Raw genomic sequence first — 22,777 nt, 5'->3', positions numbered from 1 at the left:
AAGTTGTCAACTTGATGGATTAAGAAAGTCGCAGGTTAGATTTTAATGATTACGTGTGACAACCCTCTGACATCGCCTGCATGCGGAATTATACTTTTATCCATGCCATCATAGGTAATTAATATCGTCTATTTCGTGCAGTGAGCAAAAGCATCGCACTAATTGTGCAAGTAATACTTGCAGTCACGTAATGACATCGATTTTAATTGCCCAACGTATAACCCATTTTCATATAAGGATTAGCTATCGAGACAGTAAGTTGAAGTTTAGGAACTGTTCCCAGTTATTGAAATGCCATTTGCAGTAAATATTGACTAGGTACGAGAACAGCTATACCACCGTAGTTAATCTGTGCCTATACCTAATTATTACATGGAAGCCTGACATTCGACATTAAATGAATTACATTGTTCAATCTCGGTAGGAAATTGCGAAGATTTGGGGTTTGTGAGGGATACACACTACACACTCAGGGGCGGACTGGCACGGGGGGGGGGCGGGGGGCGATTGATTGCCACCTAGCCTGTAGATCATAATGGCCCGTTGGAAATTTATAAGTATGTGCTGTATTTAGTTTCTTGCACTATTAATAAATTATTAACACGTTTCTCTAATTGGGGTTGATGTTAGGTTGTTAAAAAATTCTGTTTTAATTGAAGTGTTTTACAATGAATTTATCATTTTTTGTCGTAGCATGAAAGTGCTGAAATACAATGATAGGTCGCGCACCTCGTGTGGATTGTATATTTTGTTACTTTTAATTATCAGCTGCAATTTAAAAAAACTGTATGGTAATTTCAATGTAAAATTCATAATATACGATTATTGGCTCCCCAAATTATTTTAGAGCAAAAATGTATTAACGTTTTTTGTAGGAAAAAAATTTTTACGCCATTCAACCGTATTAGTTTTCAATTTTTCATACCCGGCATGCAGCATTTTTTCGTGTTCGTACTTTACGACCGTCTTCGTAATTAATCAAAATAGGGTGCTTTTTACGATATAGTAAATCTGCATAACGAATACCACCAACTCGTAATATGCCGCGACTGTCTATGAATGGGTCTAGCGAAAATATAGAACTTTTGGAGTTCACGGCACTCTTAGCACGCAGAGCTTCAAACTCTCGAGCAAATGACGCTTCTTGCGATAATGTTGCTAATAAAAGTTTCATATATTTCGCAAAGTCGTTCTAGAGCCTACAGTGTCGGACTAGACCCCAAAAGGCCCACCGGGAAATGCGAAGAAAAGGCTCACTCTCTACCATTGTATATAATTTAAATTGAAAAATTTAACATAGAGCCATAAAACGTAAGAAAGTTGGGGTCTTGTCTTGAGATAGAATTTTTTTACCAAATGAAATCGAAATATTTCGAAAAATCGGTCCAAGTCATTAAGACCATTTTTTGTTTCCTTTGGAATTATTTCACAATCGCAATATGTTTCGATTTCCTTCTCTTAACGTTCTATTTTTTCATGGTATTGTATGGTGTGTCCCATTTTCGTGCTACTATATGGGTAACCAATGACTCCAGGAGGCTGTTTCTATTCCCTGGTGTATGATTGCTTCCAGACACTCACGAATCTTGTCATGCATGCAGACGCTTTATCGCATCCGCTGACACTTATCGGATCGTGGGAAAGTCTAAAATTGTATGCATTTGCTGAAGATATTTCGCACTCTTACTCAGACAATTCGCATTGGGTAGTTCGCATCCGGATAAGTTGCAGACATTTCGCTCCCCTGCACATTTAAATTTCTGGACAATTTCGCACAATTAGCATCTGTAAAGCACTACATTTACACTGGGTGACCAAAAGAGAATGGCGCGCGGTTGTATCTCAGTAATGGAAGGTAGCGTAAAAAACGGGAAATTTCGAAACAAAATGCTTATATTATGCAAAGGGAAATAAATAGGGCTAAATGTGTTTATTAAAAAATGTTATTACTTTCTTTTGTTTGATGGATTAATTATATCGACATACGTTTTTTTCTCACATGTAGGTGTTTTCATAACCATTTATTGTATTCAAGTGTAAATATACCGTTCTATGTAAATGTTTGGAGAAATAAACTCTACAGCACTAGTCGAGTTCATCCATTTAGAGGCTACGAATACCTGTATAGACTGGATTGGCTTGTTAAACAAAGCAAAGTTTATGAAAATATAACATTTTTTATGACCCCATTAACCTTCCTTGCCATTCATTCCATTCAAACTTTAGAAAATCCCGCATTGGGAGTGCTTTCCCCTAGCGATGAATGTAGAAATAACCTTCAGCATTTTCTCTTGACCACATATATACACATTTCATATAAATAGATATTGCGAAGATATAAAGGAAAGATTTACAGAACTTCTCCTTATGCTAATTCTGTGAGTGGGAAATTGACCACATTGATATGTTCAGGGAGTGAAATTATTGGAAAGGGTTACTCTTCCACTGAATTTATTGGGAGCGAATTTACGAGGAGGTGGAGGGAGGGGGATTTCTAGAGTGCGAATTGTCCGGATCTGAATTATTTCGGTTCAAATTATCGGGAAATGCAATGTCCAGGGTTCGAAACACCCAAAAATGACGCGTTTATTGTAGAACATTCTGAATCCTTTTAGAACAATGATTGTTTATTCAATAAGCAGACTGTATTCAGTCAGTTCTTACATCGATGCGTTTTTGTCATGTTATAAATTGTGAGTGATAAATTGTAATTACTGCTGTAAATTAATCCATATTAAGGCTCTTGTAAAATTATTGTTTATTAATTGTTATAAACGACGTAACTTAATTTACGTTGCAATATTTTTGTGCGACTGACCCTTAAAGACTGTCCCATGCCTTACTAATACCTAAGTGGATATTAAAAATTTTTTCGTTGTCTCTATGTAACTCGGATGTTTCAAACATTACTTTTGAATCTTTGTTAGAAGGATCAGGTCAAATGGAAATCACACGCCACTCACTCATACATTTTTAAAGAAAATTAACCAAATGTCATAATTTCACAGCAAACTTAATTAAAAATCGGATTCGTATAAATTTTTCTGTATAATTGCGAATAATCGTGACAAGGGTTTTACGGTGCGTTGTGCGGTGCGCCAAATTATAATGATTGAAAAATCCTGTATCACAAAAATCTCAGCAAGCAACAAGTTCAATGAGGCTCATTTATAAAATTAGAAATTTTAGCGCAGCTTTGATCGTTGGAACACGCAACGCTCGTTTTAAATTAGGAATACGAATCCTAACAGTAACTTTGATTTGCAATAACGTGCTCAACTACCGCACTGCCCTCATAAAATTTAAGAGGACAAAAATACAAGCAATAAATTACATTCTTTACCTCAATATCTTTTTCTCGGAGGAACCATCTGGTGAAATCGTCCAATAAATTTCCCATTTCCACGTGTGAAAAAAAACACCAACCGCGGAAATGAGTAAAATAAGACAATTTATTTAGAAAATTACAAGGGACTGAGACAATTCCCTTTTATTATTCCATTAAGAGGGAAAGTATTTTTCACGTTAAATTTGTGAAAGCAATGAAAGTCAAATGAAAAGGAAGAAACCTGTGTTCAGAGTCCGCATTAACGCCTCCTATTCCCAAAACTATTAAGCCTCACATTTAATATTTACCCGGTAACGCAATTTTTCCACACATTTTATGTGCAATTACGAACGATAATTTCGGAAGGTAGCTTATATATCATGTATACAGCGCAAGTGCAAATTACAAATCGATTTCGTGCATTTTTACACTATTACTTAGAATGTCCATCCATGATCACTGTACTGCAAATAGATTTTTATTAAATGCAATAGCCTTCTAGGTTGAAACCCAGTCAGCCTTAGGGAAATCAGGTATGCATAGTCATGAGTCAGGTTACGAAGTGTCATTAACTTCAAAATTGTTTATTTGCACACATGAAAGTTATTTATCAAAGTCATTGACTAAAAGGGTATTAGGTAAGGATAATACTAAAAAACAGGACAACGCATTCCCATAAGAGGATCGGGAATAAGTAAGTCATGAAGGTGCGCACAGGGGATCAGTGTAATCAGTTGTAATAGTTTAGGAGTAAGGATTTTGATAGATCTCTAGTATTTGAAGGATGATTCTCTAAAGTGGTTACATTTTGAATTTACTCTGTTTATTATTAGTTCTTTGAAAAAAAATATATCTAGGATGAATTACTATAAAACAAAAAAGTATTGAAGTAAATGATTAGATTATATTCATGAAAATGTTTAAACTCTTGGAAATATTCTTGGTGATCAAGGTGTTTTATTTAATACTTCGAACACTTGGAAGTGCTTCGAGTGTATCTGATTCTTTAGTTTCTTCAAATTCTTCAAATATATCTATTTTTAGTTTTCCGTTTTTATTTTTTTCAGACTGGACGTGAAGGGATGTAAACAGAACTTATTAACAAATATTCCAACAAGAAACAGAAGTTCTTCAAATGCTTTCCAATTAGCCCCACATACCTCTCCTAGAGGGGCTTTGGAACAACGGCGCACATCTCAAACACCAACATCAGCTTTAAAAATTGTCAGATCGGTTTCCAGGGAGAGTGTACGATCCGCACATCACTGCACCTGTCCGTGCCTAAATGCTCCGGTGAGTATTTAGAGTTCTAGTTGATTTTATTACTAACACGAAAACAAACGGTTTATGATTCAATATGTAGCCTACATGAGAAGAAAACAAAAACCAATCAAACCACATTATGTAGTGTAAAATATGCAATTGATTCTCTTCTGAGTCTGGTTTAAAGTAGAACGTCATGAGGATACGAGGTAGATTACCACAGATGAACTACTTAATCAATCATTCTTTTTCGTCGATATTTTTTGAATTTGTTGAACCTATTGCTTTTGTATTTATTTTGTAATTCTTCGACTCAGGTATACAAAATTTTCTACCAAATCAACAGATTTTATTGAACACTTTTACTATACGCGGTTCAAAATTTACAAAAATTTCTTTCACCAAATCTAATATACTCGTACTCAGAAAAAGTATGGGCGGCTCTGGTTTACAAAATGCTTCATTTTTTAAAATTTGTTTATTTTATTGCCTTTATTTTATAGTGGGCGGAGTGTTAGCAATTTGCTACTCTTCCCACTCAACCCACTATACAATCACAAACAGCCATGCCTTGCCTGGGATTCATTTAATACTAGTAGATCTACTTTTTCTACTATTTTGGATTATTGTAAACATTCGTTAGTTTAATTGGCGGTTTAATCGCGGTCAATAAATTTAATTCGCTGTATCGTCCACGTGTACAAGTGGTCGTTTCAGGAATTATGAAATTCTGTCTGATTCGCGCCTTCGTGGCGTCAGTGTTCATTTAACCACTGATTTATTTAATTGTGGGTTTGAGTTGCGGGTCCGTGCTCTGATTGGTTGATTAATTTGGCGATTTGGATAATTTAATTGAATTAACTGAATTATTTTTTTTAAACTAGAAATTTATTTTGATCAACTCATTAAAGTTGATTGATTTGAATAAAATTTTGTAACTACCAACAAGTGCTATGTCATAAAAATTATGCAAATTGTTGCATTTGCCATAGAATGATCATACAATTAGTATTATAATAAGTGCATATCACGTGTACTGTTCTTCCATAAACAGCAATACACATCAGTAAAAATTACTCGCATGTGTGTACATAATGATGTGGACCAGAATAAGAAAGAAACTGAAATTATTTTCAAAAATAACATAAAATAAAGTCAAACGTGCAAACGAACGCAATATGGCGATAGGAAAAGTAATTTTCGAAATCATACCCTCTAAACGAAATGTCACAGCAGCACACACATATTATACAATAATATCGACTCACAGAGCAGTAACTATTAATTATGGCAAGTAACAGCAGTTGATCTTTTCAACAAAAGTTCGTTATACAAGCTTTGATGTTTTGAATAGGTGCATTCTCGTTATCTGTATAATTTCGCACTCTTTAAGAAGTAAAGCGAGCAAAAGTAAAACCTACTTACATTTTATCAAAATGCTCAAGAGACTGCCTCTGGATCGTAGTGGTAGAAGGCTCATGAGTGTTTGTAGGAGCAATCTGCAATAAACTATAAATAGTTAAAATAATCTTCAATAATGAAATTTCATTTTCCTTGGATGACTGTAGGTTGGGTGTGTCCAGAACCTTACATGATTATTTTATTTTATTTTTATTTTTTAAAGATTTTTGGCAGGGTGATCAGAGGCATTCATAATTCAGGACTTCAATCGAATCCATGTATAAGTCTTATTTTTACAATTGACGTATACATACGGTAGTAACCCTTAAAAGTGCGTATATTTTTGTGGTTCCTTTATGTAATAAAGTGTTGTGAATTTATGCATTTTATGATAACGAAAATATTTTAATTCAATGTGTGTAATCATGTAAGGTTATGAACACGCCCAACCTACCCATCTTTCGTTACGGAAAGTGAAATTTTATTATTTTAACTAATTATTTTAATTATAGTTTATTGCAGATTGTGCCTGCAAATACGTACACGGCTTCTATCTCTACGACCAAATGGAAGCCCCTCGGCCGTTTCTATGAACTGTAAGTAGGTTTTACTTTCGCAATTTATATTCTTTAAGAGTAGATAATTCTATAACGAGTATGCACCTCACAAAAATGGTTTTGTCAAAGCATGTTTTTTAAAAAGGTACATTTTGTTACTTGAAACGTTTGATAAAAATAATAATAATAATTTATTTCCATAAGTTTTGATAATAGCTGATCTGTCGATAACTATATTGTGTAATATGTATGTACCTAATGTATGAAGTTTCGATAAAGGCAAATGTTTTGTGACTTTTTAGAGTATATCGTTTCGAAATAAAGTGCTTTCGAGATAAGAGGGCGAGATATGAAAAATGTGTCAAATATAACATTTCGATCTATTCGATCGCATATTAAATCTTCCGGTATAGTTTCCGGTTAACCCAGAATTCGAGGCAACTTTTGTTTTTCAAATGCAATACTTTTTTAAGATATTTGAAAAGAGCAATCAATTTTCTGTACGACAACATACGTTTGGTCGATATGCAAAAAAATGGAAAGATTCGTGATTCAATATTTAGAAAATTTATGAAATCTAGAATACTGTGTGCTGTCAGGATGCGATCTGTTGTGTGTCACGGGGAGATCGTATCCCGTAAAAGAAAATTTTCAATACGAAACATTGAACAAGTTGATGTAGGTCTTTTCTATGTGATATGGCACACGGCATGCTAAATTTCATAAGTTTTTTAAATATTGAATCAGGTATTTCTTAATTTTTTTGTATATCAACCATATGTATATTTTATGTTGTCGTACAGCAAATTGATTGCTCTTTTCAAAGACATTGCAATTGAAAAACAAAAGTTGTATCGATTTCCGGTTTCACCAAAAGTAATATCGGAAATTTCAATATGCCATGGAAAGGTCGTGATGTCGCATACACCATTTTTTTCGAATCTCGCTCAATAAAAGAGATATTGAGATGACCCTCTTATCTTGAATACCTTCCTTTCTTATTGTCATTTTGCACGCTCTTGCACGTTTGACTGTCTTTTATTATATTTTTGATACAATTTTGGTGAACTAATTCCTCGTTCTTTCTTATTTTATTCCAGATTACTACGCACACATCTGCAAGTAATTTTTTAAAGTGGACATTGTACCATGTATTGCTGTTTGCAAGAAGACGAGCACATGTGGCGAATAGTCCTTACAGAAATAATGGATAATGTTAAATAGGTTTGTTCATATTTCCATTTCGCTTTTAAATATAGTAAACTTATGCAATTTCTACTAACCAAATTATTTTGGTCTTAAAATATAGTTTATAAATAGACTACGTTATGAGTTCGGTATATCGTTATGGAAAAATGTACAATTAGTAAATTATCACAATATATTGAGTAACACATAGAGGATTTACCTAGTGCGCGAATACAACAATTGATAGATATGTATAAAAATGATAAATTAAGTAATACTGGTTTTATGTTTCATTTCTGGTATTTTATGGGCATTATACATCTACAGATTTTATCCCATGCTTTAACCTTACAAAAATTTTAGGCGGCTAAAGCTTGCGAAATGATAGATTTTTAGATTTTATACTAAGCCTTTGATTTAGAAAAATTGTAGGCGGCTCTAGTTCGCGAAATTATACATATTGCGATTTTATACTATGCCATTCATTTACAAAAATTGTAAGCGGAATTAGCTTGCGAAATTAAGATTTTATTCCACACTTTATCATTAGAAAAACTGTAGGCGGTTCAACCTTGCGGAATTATACATCTTGAGATTTTATGCTATGCTTTAGAAAAATTCTAGGCGAAATTGGTTTCTAGTCTATAACTTTTGATTGAGACGTCTAATCGAAAAAGTACGAATCGTTAAGAATTCTACGCACCAAAATTAATATGAAAAAGTTTTTTCCCGAGAACTTTTGGTGCAGTCGATTTTTGGTAAAAAAGAATACACAGCCTTTTTTTTGCCCAGAAAAAAAATTGTCTCAGATCGACCAGAAAGAAATATTTTCTTATAAAATGTGACATGCAGAATCTATAATTTCAAACAGTTCCAAGATCGGACTACTAGATCAAAAGTTACAGCCCTTTGAATTTTTTGTCGAAATTGGTTTTTTGCCCATAACTTTTGATGGAGACGTCTAATCGAAAAAGTACGAATCGTTTTGGATTCTACGCACCCAAATTAATAAGAAAAAGTTTTTTCCCGAAAAATTTTGGTGCAGTCGATTTTTGGTAAAAAAGGAAGGTTACTGCCTTTTTTTGCCCAGAAAAAAAATTGTCTCAGATCGACTGGAAAAAAATATTTTCTTATAGAATGTGGCCTGTAGAATCCATAATTCCAAACAGTTCCAAGATCGGACTACTAGATCAAAAGTTACAGCCCTTTGAATTTTTTGTCGAAATTGGTTTTTTGCCCATAAATATACCTATTATTCAAAGTTTTCGTTGACTAATTAAAGCAAAAGCAATAAAGGGGCCTGTCAGCAGTAAGAAATAAAATACCGTTCTAATCTAATCTTTTTCGCCTGTACAATAATAAATAGATAAATGACAACCAGCATCAGCAACCTGCAACCCAATTACTATTTCTTCCCCCCCCCCCCCCTTCTAGTAGGCACTGGGTGACTGTATGTGCCACGAACTTGTTTACTCCCCCCCCCCCCCCCCCGAATACATTTCTACGTACGCCAATGCACACAATCAGCTGCGTAGGGGTCAGCTATGAAATATTGTATACGGCCACTCACCACTGACTGAAAATGACCATTCATCTGATACTGATCGACCTTTAATGCTTTACCAAAATCTGTTGGTCTAATTTTTTTATGTTCATGTAGGGGACCAGTGAATTTTGAGTGCAATTTTTTCCAAAATGGTTACCATTTAAATATTTCAAAACTAAACAGCGAAATATTTAAATTTCCCCCATTTTGAGAAAAATGCAGACAGTGGAAATTTTTTATACTGTTATCTTTGTATTTTAAACATGTTTGCCAAATTTCATTGCAATAGCAAAGAAAAATACTAAGTTCAGTCGCCGTCGTGGATTTTGATTGATTTCCTGGGCCGGGATTAATGGAGATTTTGAATATGTTAAAATAGACACAGTATAATGTATAAAGAATCATTTGTGTTGCAAATTTGGCCGGGTCATAATTTATTTTTACTGCACTAATAATTAAATTATTTACCGACGCGATTAGCACAAACTCTTTAATTGTCAGCTATAATTGGCACATTGTAATGACATTGAGAAATTAGAATTACTCTCATTTCAAATTGGTATAGCACAAATTATGTTTCGGTGTCCATTCCTTTATATCACTTAATTTACAGTGTAAATAATTAATCTAGCAAAATCTATATGGATGTCTCTCTACTAGAGGTCTAAAAGTAGCTCGGAGAAGGGCTGTCTGCTCTAGAGAAAGGCCTATTTATTATTATTAAGGCAGATTTACTTAAATATGCCTTAGCGATACAGGAAAAATCTTGAAAAAATCATTTCGCAGGGTTTCTACGTCCCGAAAAAAAAACCTTCTTCCTTTCTTGAATGCAAGTATTGAAGAGGTGGCGGATAAATGTGTGACGACGAAATGGTTGTTTGGTAATGACCTAGTAGAGAAAATATTTGGAAAACGTTTGCAAAGGTTTAAAAAGCTCTTCCTATCCCTTTCGTAACCCCGGTAAGTTATGCTGGAAGTTTGCAACATTGGGCCAAGATTACCTCAAATCCTGAATTGGTTAAAGGGATATAAAATCCATTTTACAACATTATCGACTTAGGTATCATCCCCTACGTTTCGGCAACCCTCGCGGGAAAGACAGAAATTGTCAATCTACAGTTGAAGGGAACCATTTCACCTTGTGTGTGAGCCAGTCAAAGATCAATTTATCTTTTCAATTTTTTTAGCCGATAAACCGAATGGCGAAAAACGGTTAATTTTAAATATGACACGCTTGAATTCCTTCCTCGATCCACCACATTTTAAAATGGAAGATTCAAGAACTGTTAGGCGTTTAATATGTTTTAATAGTTTTATGGGATCTAATGATCTAAAAGACGCCTACTATTTACTACCGATTCGCACATACAAGTGCCACCATGCTCAGAAAAGCCCCGGAAAATATGCGAACTAATTTTGAAATAATTCAAGCTGGCCAATAGAAAGTCTGTAAAACGACGCGATACATTCCGCGCCATAATTATTAATTATTCCGTTTTGACAGTTGACGCTTCACGTTATTTTAGTTTACAATTTTCCTGTTGTATTTGCTTTATTTTACGTTTTCCGTTTCCAGTTTTATACAAACTCGTCTTTTTCAAGACGCATATAGCTTGGATCTACGATCTGATAAGGTATGTAATTCCCTTAAAGTGTTTTTAAATTTTGCATCAGAATGTACGGTCTAAATTTCTAGCGCCCTCGGACACGCCCTGTCAGGGACTTTCTGAGCGTGGTGCCACTTGTACGTGTTTTACGTTTTCAGTTCGAAAATCAATTGATTCACTTTAACTGTTTACCTTTCGGTCTCTCTTTGGCTCCGTATGTCTTTTCAAAACTATTACGTCCAATTATTGAGTACCTTCGGAGCAGTGGCGTAACGTGTACCAACTATCTAGACGACTTCCTTATTCTAGGGGATCGTAAGGCCTTTCCCTAGGACAGACAGCCCTTTTCCTAGATGCTTTTGGACCTTTAGTAGGGAAGCATCCCTAGATTTTGATAGATTATTTACACTGATAAATTAAGTGATATATTCGGAATGGACGCCTCATACAATTACAATCAAACTTCAGGTAAGTTCATTTGATTTTGATGTGATTAGAATACAATGAGCACAAGATTATATGTTTAGAGCGAGGTTTAGAGACTAATTGCTTTTCTTATCTCGCAATACAATAAGTAATCCGATGAAACAAATATTATCTCTCACCTTTTACGTATAAGTAGCGTTCGGCTACCAACACGCTCGTAAAATTTCGCAGTTATTTCGGATCTCTCAGTACCATTTTATATAATTCTTATGAAGCGTTATTTCCGCTTGAGTGGATATTAAGTCTCGAAAAGAATGAAGAGATTGAAGTTTTTGAGATTTATCGAATTGTATACTCTTCCAACGGTCAACGGTTCCTCTTTCTGTACCTACTATCTACACAAAAATTTTAGTTTACATTCTTTCATTTCGGGAGCCTTCTGTACAAAATCAATAATTTATTAATAGGTAAATGGTGGTTATAAGATTCAGTACGAATTACGAAATAGCTAGAAAAGAGTGACAGAAGCAAACAAAACTGGCATTCTGTTTCTACGACGATTTTTGGTAAACCCTCTTGTCAGGGAAATATCAGAAGACGGGAATAGAATCCTGCATGCCTACATATTACCACAGATAGTATGTCTGTGATATTACTAATGTGTGCTGAGAGTGTCTCAAAAGTGTCTGTATAAAGGTAATACATTTTTAAAAGGGACATCAGTAGAGTGAGTTGAAGTGATTGAGTGACACAATGTAATATGCATGGGGTTAACCTACATACTTCAACTCTACATTCTGTATAATAAACCATGCTGCGCGACAACGGAAATTAGCAGTATTCTCTCTGAACAGCTTTTAACTTCTCTTCGTGAACGATCAAGTTGATAAAATATGCACAAATGAATCATACGATTAACATGACACCAATGTTCCGGTACGGAAATTTGTTGTCTTCTAAGTAAAATTCTGGTACACTATTCATTCATATTCCCTTTAAATTCAAGTAAATAGGTATCACTTTCACTATAATTCCTTAATTAATATCTTTAATTAATGTATTCCTTCATTTTTTTACATAATGTATGTCTTGTTTTCCTAGAGAATTGTTGGTTACCTACTCCTTTTCTTCTTGCTACCCTTTTGTAATTCTCTAGTACTACTACTTTGAACTGAAAACGCACGTCAAGTGTGGATTATAAAAAAATCATTTTACTTGCATGCGTTTGTATGATTCCTATAGTGACAAGCCCATCCCATTTGTTTAAGTACACAGCATTAAATTAAAATCGATGTTTTGTTCGGATATAAGTCGAACAAAATCCAAAATCTGCCTGGGAAGAGATATTTTGAAGCATTCCTGGGTGCATATTTCTAACCGCAACCGGGATATCAGCTGTGACAGCTAAAATCAAACAGCACTATTGAAATTGGCGTAATTTCGCTGTACCTATTATGTGTAAAACTAACCTATAATATATTATCCGACAATACATTGAGAAATTTGTGTAGCTCTGTGAAAACTGGAAACTGAGAATGCTTCAATGTATTCAAAGCTAAACAATTTATGACGAGCAATGTAAAGGTTCCCTTCTTTGCGTACCCTTCGCAAGATCAATATTCGCATAACACCTGTAAACGTGCACGCGTCCATTTTTAGATTTGCAACATCTGGAGGTGTTGTTAACTTTGATATAAGTTCATTTACTTTCATAAAAAAAATATACTATACTATACTAATATACTATATTGTATGAACAATACTCATTGCGATTTTGCAATTTAAACTAAATCGTCCCTAGTAAAATTTTAAGTAGCCTACATCAAAATCTAGCACGATGGGACGGTAGTAATATGCTTTACTGTAATGTTCGAAACAACAGATATTTATGTGTCCGTGCTACCGAATAAAGTAAGATCAATCATTTTATTTTATACGCACTATATAACCGTCGACAACGTTATTTTTCTTAATACAAGAAGGCTTTAACACTGGTAACGTTGTTTTATGGAGCGAGAACTAACAATCTCAGTCTAAACTTACGAGCAATATCTATTTGAAGCTTTTAACAATGAAGTAGTGGAAAGAAAAGCGACGGTTTTACAACCTTCAACTTTAGATGGACTAACTTATTTCTATGGAAAGCCATGTTGATTTTGGCAGGGGCGGACTGGCACGGGGGGGCGGGTGGTGATTGCCACCTAGCCTGTAGATCATAATGGCCCGTTGGAAATTTTATAAGTATGTGCTGTATTTAGTTTCTTGCACTATTAATAAATTATTAACACGTTTCTCTAATTGGGGTTGATTTTAGGTTGTTAAAAAATTCTGTTTTAATTAAGTGTTTTACAATGAATTTATCATTTTTTGTCGTAGTATTTTGAAAGTACTGAAATACAATGATAGGCGACGCACCTCGTGTGGATTGTATATTTTGTTACTTTTAATTATCAACTGCAATTTTATAAAAAACTGTATGGTAATTGATTTTCGAGAAAGGAGTACTTTAAAATGTTTTTGTGGTGCACCTCAGAGCCAACCCCCCTCCCTCCCTCGCCACCTTCATTACTACACTAATACTTTAATGGCCCGTAAGTACCCAGTTCGCCCCTGTGTATAACCTTACCAAAATTCAACTACACCAAAATTTCTCGAGAAAACACTTTTTCTTATTAATTTGGGTGCGTAGAATCCAAATCAATTTGTACTTTTTCGATCAGACTTCTCAATCCATTTAGGGTGACCAGGGGCGGACTGGCCCGGGGGGGGCGGGTGGCGATTGACACCTGGCCTGTAGATCATAATGGCCCGTTGGAAATTTATAAGTATGTGCTGTATTTAGTTTCTTGCACTATTAATAAATTATTAACACGTTTCTAGTTTTAATTATCAGCTGCAATTAAAAAAAAACTGTATGGTAATTTATTTTCGAGAAAGGAGTACTTTAAAATGTTTTTTTACTACCTACACTAATACTTTAATGGCCCGTAACCTATTTATGCATTACATACACATCACAAATTACTTTTTGGTAAGATAAACGACATCGGTGCAATTAGCAAAGACCAGTTTCATCAGACACATAATAATCGAAAAAATTTCCAGAAGACTGAAGCTTTTTCTCAGCTTGAGCTTCACTACCCATCTCACACCTTTACAATCACCGTTTTCGAGTTGTGTTTCATCAAAGGTTATTCGTGAGCCATCGTAAGGAAACGCCTATATCTTTTGCACTTTCAGCATCTGATTACATTCCGTAATGTACTTCTGACACCATAGGTATTTTGCCTGACGAACCATAGTACACGTTTTATAGGTTTTTAATTCGCTCAAAATGGAAATACGGCATTTGAAACCACGAAACACATTTTAATAAGTGGACACACGACCAATGAATAGAAGCACGCATATAATTTACTTCGTAGTAAAAATCGATTGCCCCCATTTGGATTTTCTGAATGTCTTAGGTAGGTACCCTGCACGAACAACACAACAGTTTTAGAGTGTTATTTTAGATACAAATTATTAGCATAAGAGGATACCTATACAAGGTGCACATAGTTTACAAAGTTTTAGGTAGGATGAATTTGTTATCCAGTTTAGTACATTAGACGAGCCACGTAATTATAATTGGTAATGCTATTGCTACTACTAAAATACACAATGTGTGTTTGGATATTATTACATAGTTATGGAACTCCCCATTTTTCAGTTGTCTGACAATTACTCGCCCGATAATTCATTGCCGTAAAAAACTGGCACCAAGGAAAGTTCGCGTTAAAATAATAGGCCCCCGAATGATTCGTTTCTACTGTGCTGTTTTCCTTCTCGGTTTCTTCGATTTTTTCGACTACTTTATCATCTCAGGCATTTTTGACTTCTTCACCTTAATTTTTCTATACGTTCTCGGCTTATAGATTATATATTTAGCAAACATAAAAGATTAACAGGATATTTTTATACATTGAAGAAATACACAAACCCAGAAACGATGATCTTAGTTTATAAAGTTCTTTTCGAATCAATCATGAGATACGGGGTGCAAAATTGGGGTTGTATAAAAAATATATTTTTAGAAAAAATGAATAAATTACTGTTAAAAGTTAAAGTTATTCCAAATAATAGGTGTAGATAAAGAAAAAAACAGATTTATTAGAATTGGCAGACAGATTTTTCTCGAATGGTTCAAGAATACGGGTCTTTGTTTCCAACATTTGTCATTTCCAAGAAGCAGTCTGCATTTTCACCTCTAGGAAGTAACGCTATAAAGCTCATGGAATTCACAATTTGTCTTGTTGTGTGCTTACAACATATTTATTGAAATAAAACTAAAAGTTCGTAATCGTGGAGGTAATTGTGAAGTGTTATAATAGTGAATTAAAACAAAAGCGTGGTAATGTAAGATTTTGTAGTACTTTTCACTTGAATATCAACAGTAGCGAAGGGCTCGCGGCTAGAAAAAATTACAAACGGTATATTAAAGTTTTATGCATTAATTACTCGCTCTATTCATTCAGTTCAGAGTATACACCAAGAGAATTCTTTTCATTATTTGATACCGGTGACCTTTGTGCAAAGAGCTCTTCCGTAAAAAAGGATTACTAATATTATAGTTTGTCCACTGTACCTCTTAATATAATCAAAGTAGTGTAATTTTTCCCTTCTGTCCGCTTTTCAAGTTACGCAAGGCTTATGGAAATTTGAAATGCCTGTATCCGCACCGAGCATTCCTGTCCGTTAAGACAAAAAAAATGTTGTGCGACGCGTTAGTGTTGTCGCAATTTAATCATTGTGACATGGTCTATGGGCCATGTCTTGATGCTGCCTCTGACAAACGTATACAGGTTGTTCAAAATGATTGTGTTCGCTTCATTTTTGGTCTTGCCCTTAAAATTATTTAAATATCGTATGACATCTTTAATGTTAGACGATTAACGTGCACAAAGCAAATATGGCAATCACAGTAGGCATCACTGTCTATAGGGTAACACTGGTCGGATTATATTTACATTCTGTCAGTTATGGGTTCTTTCGCAGCAATTTTGAGGTTAAGTGGTAGAGCGGAGAAGAGCAGTCCCTCAGTATTGCTCTTCAACCGAACTTCGCCTTTGGGGTTGCAGTCTATTGCATATACGTGCATCTGTATCTTTAAACTGTAAAAATATGTACTACCTAATCGTATTTGTCAACTGCTGCATCACCCAATAAAGCTATATTATTATTATTATATTATTGTTATACGATCTTTCAGAAGTATTCATTTTTCTATCGATCTAAGATTTAAGTCGATTCTCTATGAATTTTAGCGGAAGAACTATAGTTTTTGTTATATTTTCTAGTAGTTTGTCTTCTGTATGTTTTAATTATTAAAGTAGTGTAATTTTTCCCATTTCGGCGCTTCAGGCTGTAATATTTTATAAATATTCATTCCGCCTAAAACAGCGAGACAAGTTCACATTCTAAAAATTTTAAAGGTAGAAATCTGCTTTTTTCTACTTGTTAGTTCACTGTATCTCTTAAATATAACCAAAGTAAAGTAATTGTTTTCACTTCTATCGGCTCTTCATGCTATATCATTCAAAAATGTTCATTTTTCAGTCAACCGATGGAGCTATATGCTCGTAATATAATATATAATACCAATAAAATAAGTGAAAGGTAATCGATTAGTATCTTGTTTTGAAAATATTTAGGAAATTCATTTTCTGAAATTCATTTTCATGGCATTCACTTTATGAACACACAAATAATTTTCGTTGGAGGCCGAAGCGTTTCGTTTATTATAATTACAAGCTTTACAGGTTTTACTCCCATATAAATAAAGTTGGAGAATTTCCCATCAGATGCTTCTTTCATGTGGAAATTTGGTGTACTGTTTTGAATAGTCTACCTACTTTCAAGCGCCGTCTTGTAATTTGACTAGTTATTTCCATACACGTCGATTATTTTTTGTGTAAATTTTGAAAAAATGTATACAAATGGAGCATTAATTACATCGAGATACCTTCAATATGGCGCATAAAAATCACTATCGTTTATTTAGCTTTAGAATATAGCCGCCAATGAAGCAAACGCATGTTTTCTGACAAATGATAATGGAGTCGTTTTTCGTAATTATCGACTTTACTAAGTACCGTGACATTTATTGTTTCAGGGTACATTTTTAATTCGCCTCCGTAAAGTTTACCAAAGCAACTACCCATGCTCTTTGTCTGCAATGCTTCGATGAAACACTGTCTTCTTACATAAGAGAGAAAATGTATTAATTTATACTCAATGGACACTAAATAATATAAAATAAATCGTGCACCTACCAGTTAATGTCCAGTTTGACACGAGCGACATACGATTTTCTTGTCATAGACCCTCATTGACAAGGCTTCAACACGTCGCAGCAAAAAATACTAATTATTAAATAATTAATTATGTAAATGACATATTTTCTTTTTATTGGCATATAACTATAGATCGTGAAAGCAAACAATTCAAGTCATAAACAAAAGTTTATTATCGTAGTTGTATAATTCTTTCATTTACAATCGGACATAAAATGATTCCAATAGGTTCATAATACCTATACAGCATTTACGCCCGAGATTCAGTTTTTGTGTTCCTTGACAGAGGTTTGGGCAAAAAAGGATCACCTTGTCTGCTGGATAGCAATGCGGGGCGTTAGACATTCCTCTTTGGATACGATCGCGATCTTGCTAAATTAATTTTTTAGTGCAACCTTCTAAAAGTGGGGAACGCTTAATATCCTCGATTTTCCTTGGTCTTGTTCTTGGACCACCTATTGACTTCAGATTTTCGCTCTATTGGTGAAAAATGCTCCTGATGCGTTCGTTCGTTCCAATTTTGTACACTAGTGCCTTACACGTTATACCTTCTAGTTGGCAATTACTAAGTTCTTGTTCGATATTCAGGTCAAAAGTCAATGTGTGAATTCTAAAACAGCAGTAATTGTGTAAACTCCAGAACAGCTGTAGTATGGGTTGGTAATACTTCTGTTTTCATATTATTCCAATGAACTGTCTAGAAACGGTTTCCATGTTCAGTAGTAAAAAGTGACGTCATGAAAACTTAGCTGAACTGTGTGATAAAACTAATGAATCTGAACCAGGATCTGAACCCTACAAATCTACGGCATTCGTTCGAGATCCTGCATTCCCAGATCGCCCAGAAATACCTAGTTGAAAGTTGAATGGACCTTCCCATACAAATGAAAATTTATTTTAAAAAAGGATTAATTTGGTTTACGTTAAACAGCTTTTTTTTCAAAAAGGAATAACTTTACCTCTCCTTCTCTTTCGCGTTTCGGTTTTGTTAAAGCTTTTACTGATATTTTTTAAACAATTTTCACTGATCGAAATTGACAAAGATGTCAATTTAAACAGGGAAACTGAAATCGATGTGCGATACAGCACAAGTTCGTTATCTGTACTATCACAACCTTGCCAGAAATTGATATCAAATGTTCTATTACTCATCGCAAGTTGAATTTACTTGTTTAATGCAACTTTCAATTTTAAAATCAGTATGTCGTGAAACTGTGAATGTTATGTGTTAGGAGTGATCCTGGTTGGGTCTATTGCTTACTTTTTATGGTGCACTACAGAAAACGGGAATATAGGTGAGTTGGATTCCAAATCATACAGTTCATATTAAATGGCTAAAATATTGCGAAATTTACGCCTCCAAATTGGGTCCTGAGTGAGGTTATATAATTAAGTATAGTACTTAGTAATGCCAGTGAAAGTTATTTAAGAGATGCATTAAAACATGCCACAGAAGAAAATTGAAAGTGTTTCAAAACAATCTTTTACACGTATCTGACATCTTCTTGTCGTGAAGTGGTGCTTCGTCTCTAAACTAAAGCAGTGGTGTATTTTAGAATTTTGGAATGAGGGGACTAGCGTTTTAAAAAATGTGATAATGCGTGGGGTTTGCATAAATACTTGACTAGTTTACAAAACGGAAGGAAAACACATGTTTCGCACCAGAATTAGAAAGAGGTAAAAATGTAATACAAGGTCAAAAGCCAAGATTTTTTTTGTAATTTTTCGTGTTTCGAGAAAATAACAGGTTCGCCTCCTGCACCCAATTATTACATTGTATATTTCGTCTTTCATGTAGTGAATGGAATAAGTTCAATACTATTACTTCCGGCAAACGTACTCGAATATATTGCACTTGCCTTGCATCATGCTACATGGCTGTTCCTATAGCCGGTATATACTCGTATTGGTCTGCACACGAGCGCAGTCACTTTGTTGATTACATTGGATATAATACACAGAGTTATACATAATGTAGTGAGGTTGCTTAGTAAAAAGATATTTACCAGCCGGATACAAGCACCAAATTTTGCATGAAGCTTCCCGAGACCGTAACAAATAATTTCCGAAGGGTTACCATTCCGAGGGGTCAGTGGGAACCCTTTTCATAAAATTCACATTTTGCCCTTTTTCTCGGAAACTTGAATTTTGCCTCACTATACTACTACACTACAATTTTGTAGTCCGTGAAAAGACCTTTAAAATAGTACCATAGATTTTTTTAGTTATTGAAATTTTACTCAGTTGCTGTGAGTTATCGAACTCATACGGACATGTGTGAAAGTTTAAATTCTCTAGCTAAATTACGAACAGTGAGGTAATTTAATTTTCTTCTACGTACCCTAAAATTTAACTTCATTTCTACAATTAAAACACGAAAATATCTGTTTCCGGTATAATGTTTATTAACCATTCAACCATCAACATGAAATTTTTTAATACTGTTGTGAATTGTGCCTATGTATGGAACTTGCCTATCGGGAAATTTAATAACAAATAAATAAATAAATGAATCCTGTAATGATTACATCTGTAATATTTCCATTTTTTCGCCTTTTGTATAGATTTCATTTATTTATTTGTTTAACCAGACACCATACAGAATAAAAATTCCAATTACATGGTACTGGAGCTCTGAACAAACATTAGGACTTAAGATCTAATTTGATTTATTATTGCATTTAGGGGATCGTGAAAAAAGTCGATATCTTTAACTGAGGAGAACTTATTTAAAGTGATCAAGACATTAATAAGTGGGGAAGTTGTGTTGCTAACTGCAAAAATTTTGTTAAGAATTGAACACCGGAGATTTATATGTTCAGAGTTAAAATTTACGCACTGTATAATTCCCTGTTTATATGATACTATTGAAGTAGAAAATATCTGAATTTAAACGTGGTAGATGCCGTACATTAAAAAGTGTTTGTCACATTTTAATTCTGACTACTCGTTAAAAATAAAGGCGACCGAATTTTCCCACAAGCTCCAACAGAAATTAATTTTAACTTTCGTGTGTTGAGAAAATCTAAATCATTTCCCCCTCGGGACGTCAAAAAGAGTTAAAGCGAAATTCACATGAAAACTTAATTTATATTTCTACACGCAGTGATACAAATAAAAATGATACCAATAAAAAATTTGCTAATTAGAGATAGTTACTGCCTGCACTTTTGGGAAAAATGTGGACCATTTAAGTCAGATGTGTAACCGGGTGTCTAACATTTATTAAAAAGAGAACGAAGACGAATTTTTTACTCTCAATTTCGATGGAATACAAAACATTTATACAAAGTCACAAACCAAACTTACAATTTATTGCGAGAGAGTTGCATTCGCTAGTTTCGTCACCTTTAACTTATCTTAGTAACGGTCATTTCGAGCAATACCTTCTTTAGTTTAACCTTCTTTGAGCTTTTATTAATTTTTAAACCATGAAACCCCAAAAGCTCGATTACTTAATGTAAACCTTCCAAATTATGGATCATTTGTCATTTTACAGTTTCCCAAACGGCACATTCTCCGTCCGTTCTTTTAAAACTACCGTTTACTAATATTAATCTGAATCTTTTGAAAAATAGCTCTTGTACGGTAAAGTATCTGCTCCCGATCGTTACTTCTGGAAAGTGCTATTGATCTGAAAGCTTTGTTTAAGGTATATTATAGTAAGGGCTTGTTTTCAACAAAATATCTCCATCTGACAATCCTTCCACTTGCTTAATTTTCTAATTCCCTAATTTCATAATACATAAGAAGGAACAACGCGACTAACTCATTCTTTGCTGATCTACAAAATTTAGGGTTTATATACTTAATGTCCTTTGAGTATGAACTAAAGAACTCTTTTAGATATTGAAGCTAAAAGGTCTAATTTTAAAAAAATAAAAATACTTTCACAGATCAGAATTAATCTAGCCTAACTCATGTTGAAAGAACGCTACTAGAAATTGAAATATTTCCATTCTTTCCGAGCGTGTCGTACATAATGGCCCCCATTACCATGAATATGCTTTAATATAACTCAACTTCTTCAATGATTGGTCTAGTGCTGAATAAGTTTAAGGAATGAAAACAAATAGGTAGTGAATGTATTTTCATGTAGCACACACTCACTGACACACCAAGCAGTAATTTATAGTTAAAGTTAGCTGATGACTGCCATCTATGTGATACTATAGAGAGGGTGCTCATCATAACCTATGTCTATATTTTGAAAAGTAATGAAGATACAATAAGTAGTAACTACAGAGGAATTACCTTATTGAGCACCCCAATGAAGACGTTCGAAAAGATACTAGAAAAAAGGCTAAGGAAAGAAGTGGAACCGGCGCTATTACAATCGCAGAGTGGATTTAGGAAAGGGAGGAACACACAAGATTACGTATTCACAATCAAAGTAATCATCAGTAGAATGAGGGTTAGATCAAAAACTATCTATTTTATGGATATGGAGAAAGCGTGCAATAAACTTCCATTGTATACCTTTAACGCTTAATTCTGCCTGGATGTCCCTTTGTAAATCAAGCGAATCAATTCTGTTTGATAGGTCTTTTAAATAACTTTTTGCATCTACGAAATTACTGCCTTTATCTGAATATAAAACAGCGCACAAGCTCCGTCTAGCTAGAAATCGTTTAAATGCTTTAATAAACGTAAGGGTTGAAAGATCTTATACGAGTTCTAAATGAACACAGCAAGACAAAGAAATAACCATATATGTATGTGCATTTTGAGCCCGGGCACCTCTCCAATGGGCCTGCTACTACTACTACTACGCCTGTTTTGAAAAAATGCTTTGCTTTTTTTCCGGGTCGATCTGAGACAATTTTTTTTCGGGGCTCAAAAAAAGGCAGTGTATAACCTTCCTTTTTTTACAAAAAATCGACTACACCAAAATTTCTCGGGAAAACACTTTTTCTTATTAATTTTGGTTGCGTAGAATCCAAAACAATTCGTACTTTTTCGATCAGACTTCTCAATCAAAAGTTATAGACTAGAAACCAATTTCGAAAAAAAATTCAAAGGGCTGTAACTTTTGAACTAGTAGCCCAATCTTGGGAACTGTTTGAAATTATGGATTCTACATGCCACATTCAATAAGAAAATTTTTTTCCGAGGCGATCTGAGAC

General features: G+C 34.3%; 1 protein-coding gene across 1 annotated transcript in view; it reads left to right on the top strand.

Annotated features, from left to right (window-relative positions):
• The window catches only part of LOC116165829 (small conductance calcium-activated potassium channel protein-like), a 126,928-nt gene that overhangs the window by 89,037 nt on the left and 15,114 nt on the right, over positions 1–22,777 (top strand). Inside the window, exon 4 of the mRNA XM_031480516.1 lies at positions 4,396–4,621. Coding sequence (XP_031336376.1) covers positions 4,396–4,621 — 226 coding nt within the window. The remainder of the gene's footprint in view (positions 1–4,395; positions 4,622–22,777) is intronic.

This window comes from Photinus pyralis, unplaced genomic scaffold (genome assembly GCF_008802855.1).
Source record: "Photinus pyralis isolate 1611_PpyrPB1 unplaced genomic scaffold, Ppyr1.3 Ppyr1.4_LG3a, whole genome shotgun sequence".
Lineage (NCBI taxonomy): Eukaryota > Metazoa > Arthropoda > Insecta > Coleoptera > Lampyridae > Photinus > Photinus pyralis.
This window is presented reverse-complemented; position numbering and strand designations above follow the sequence as displayed.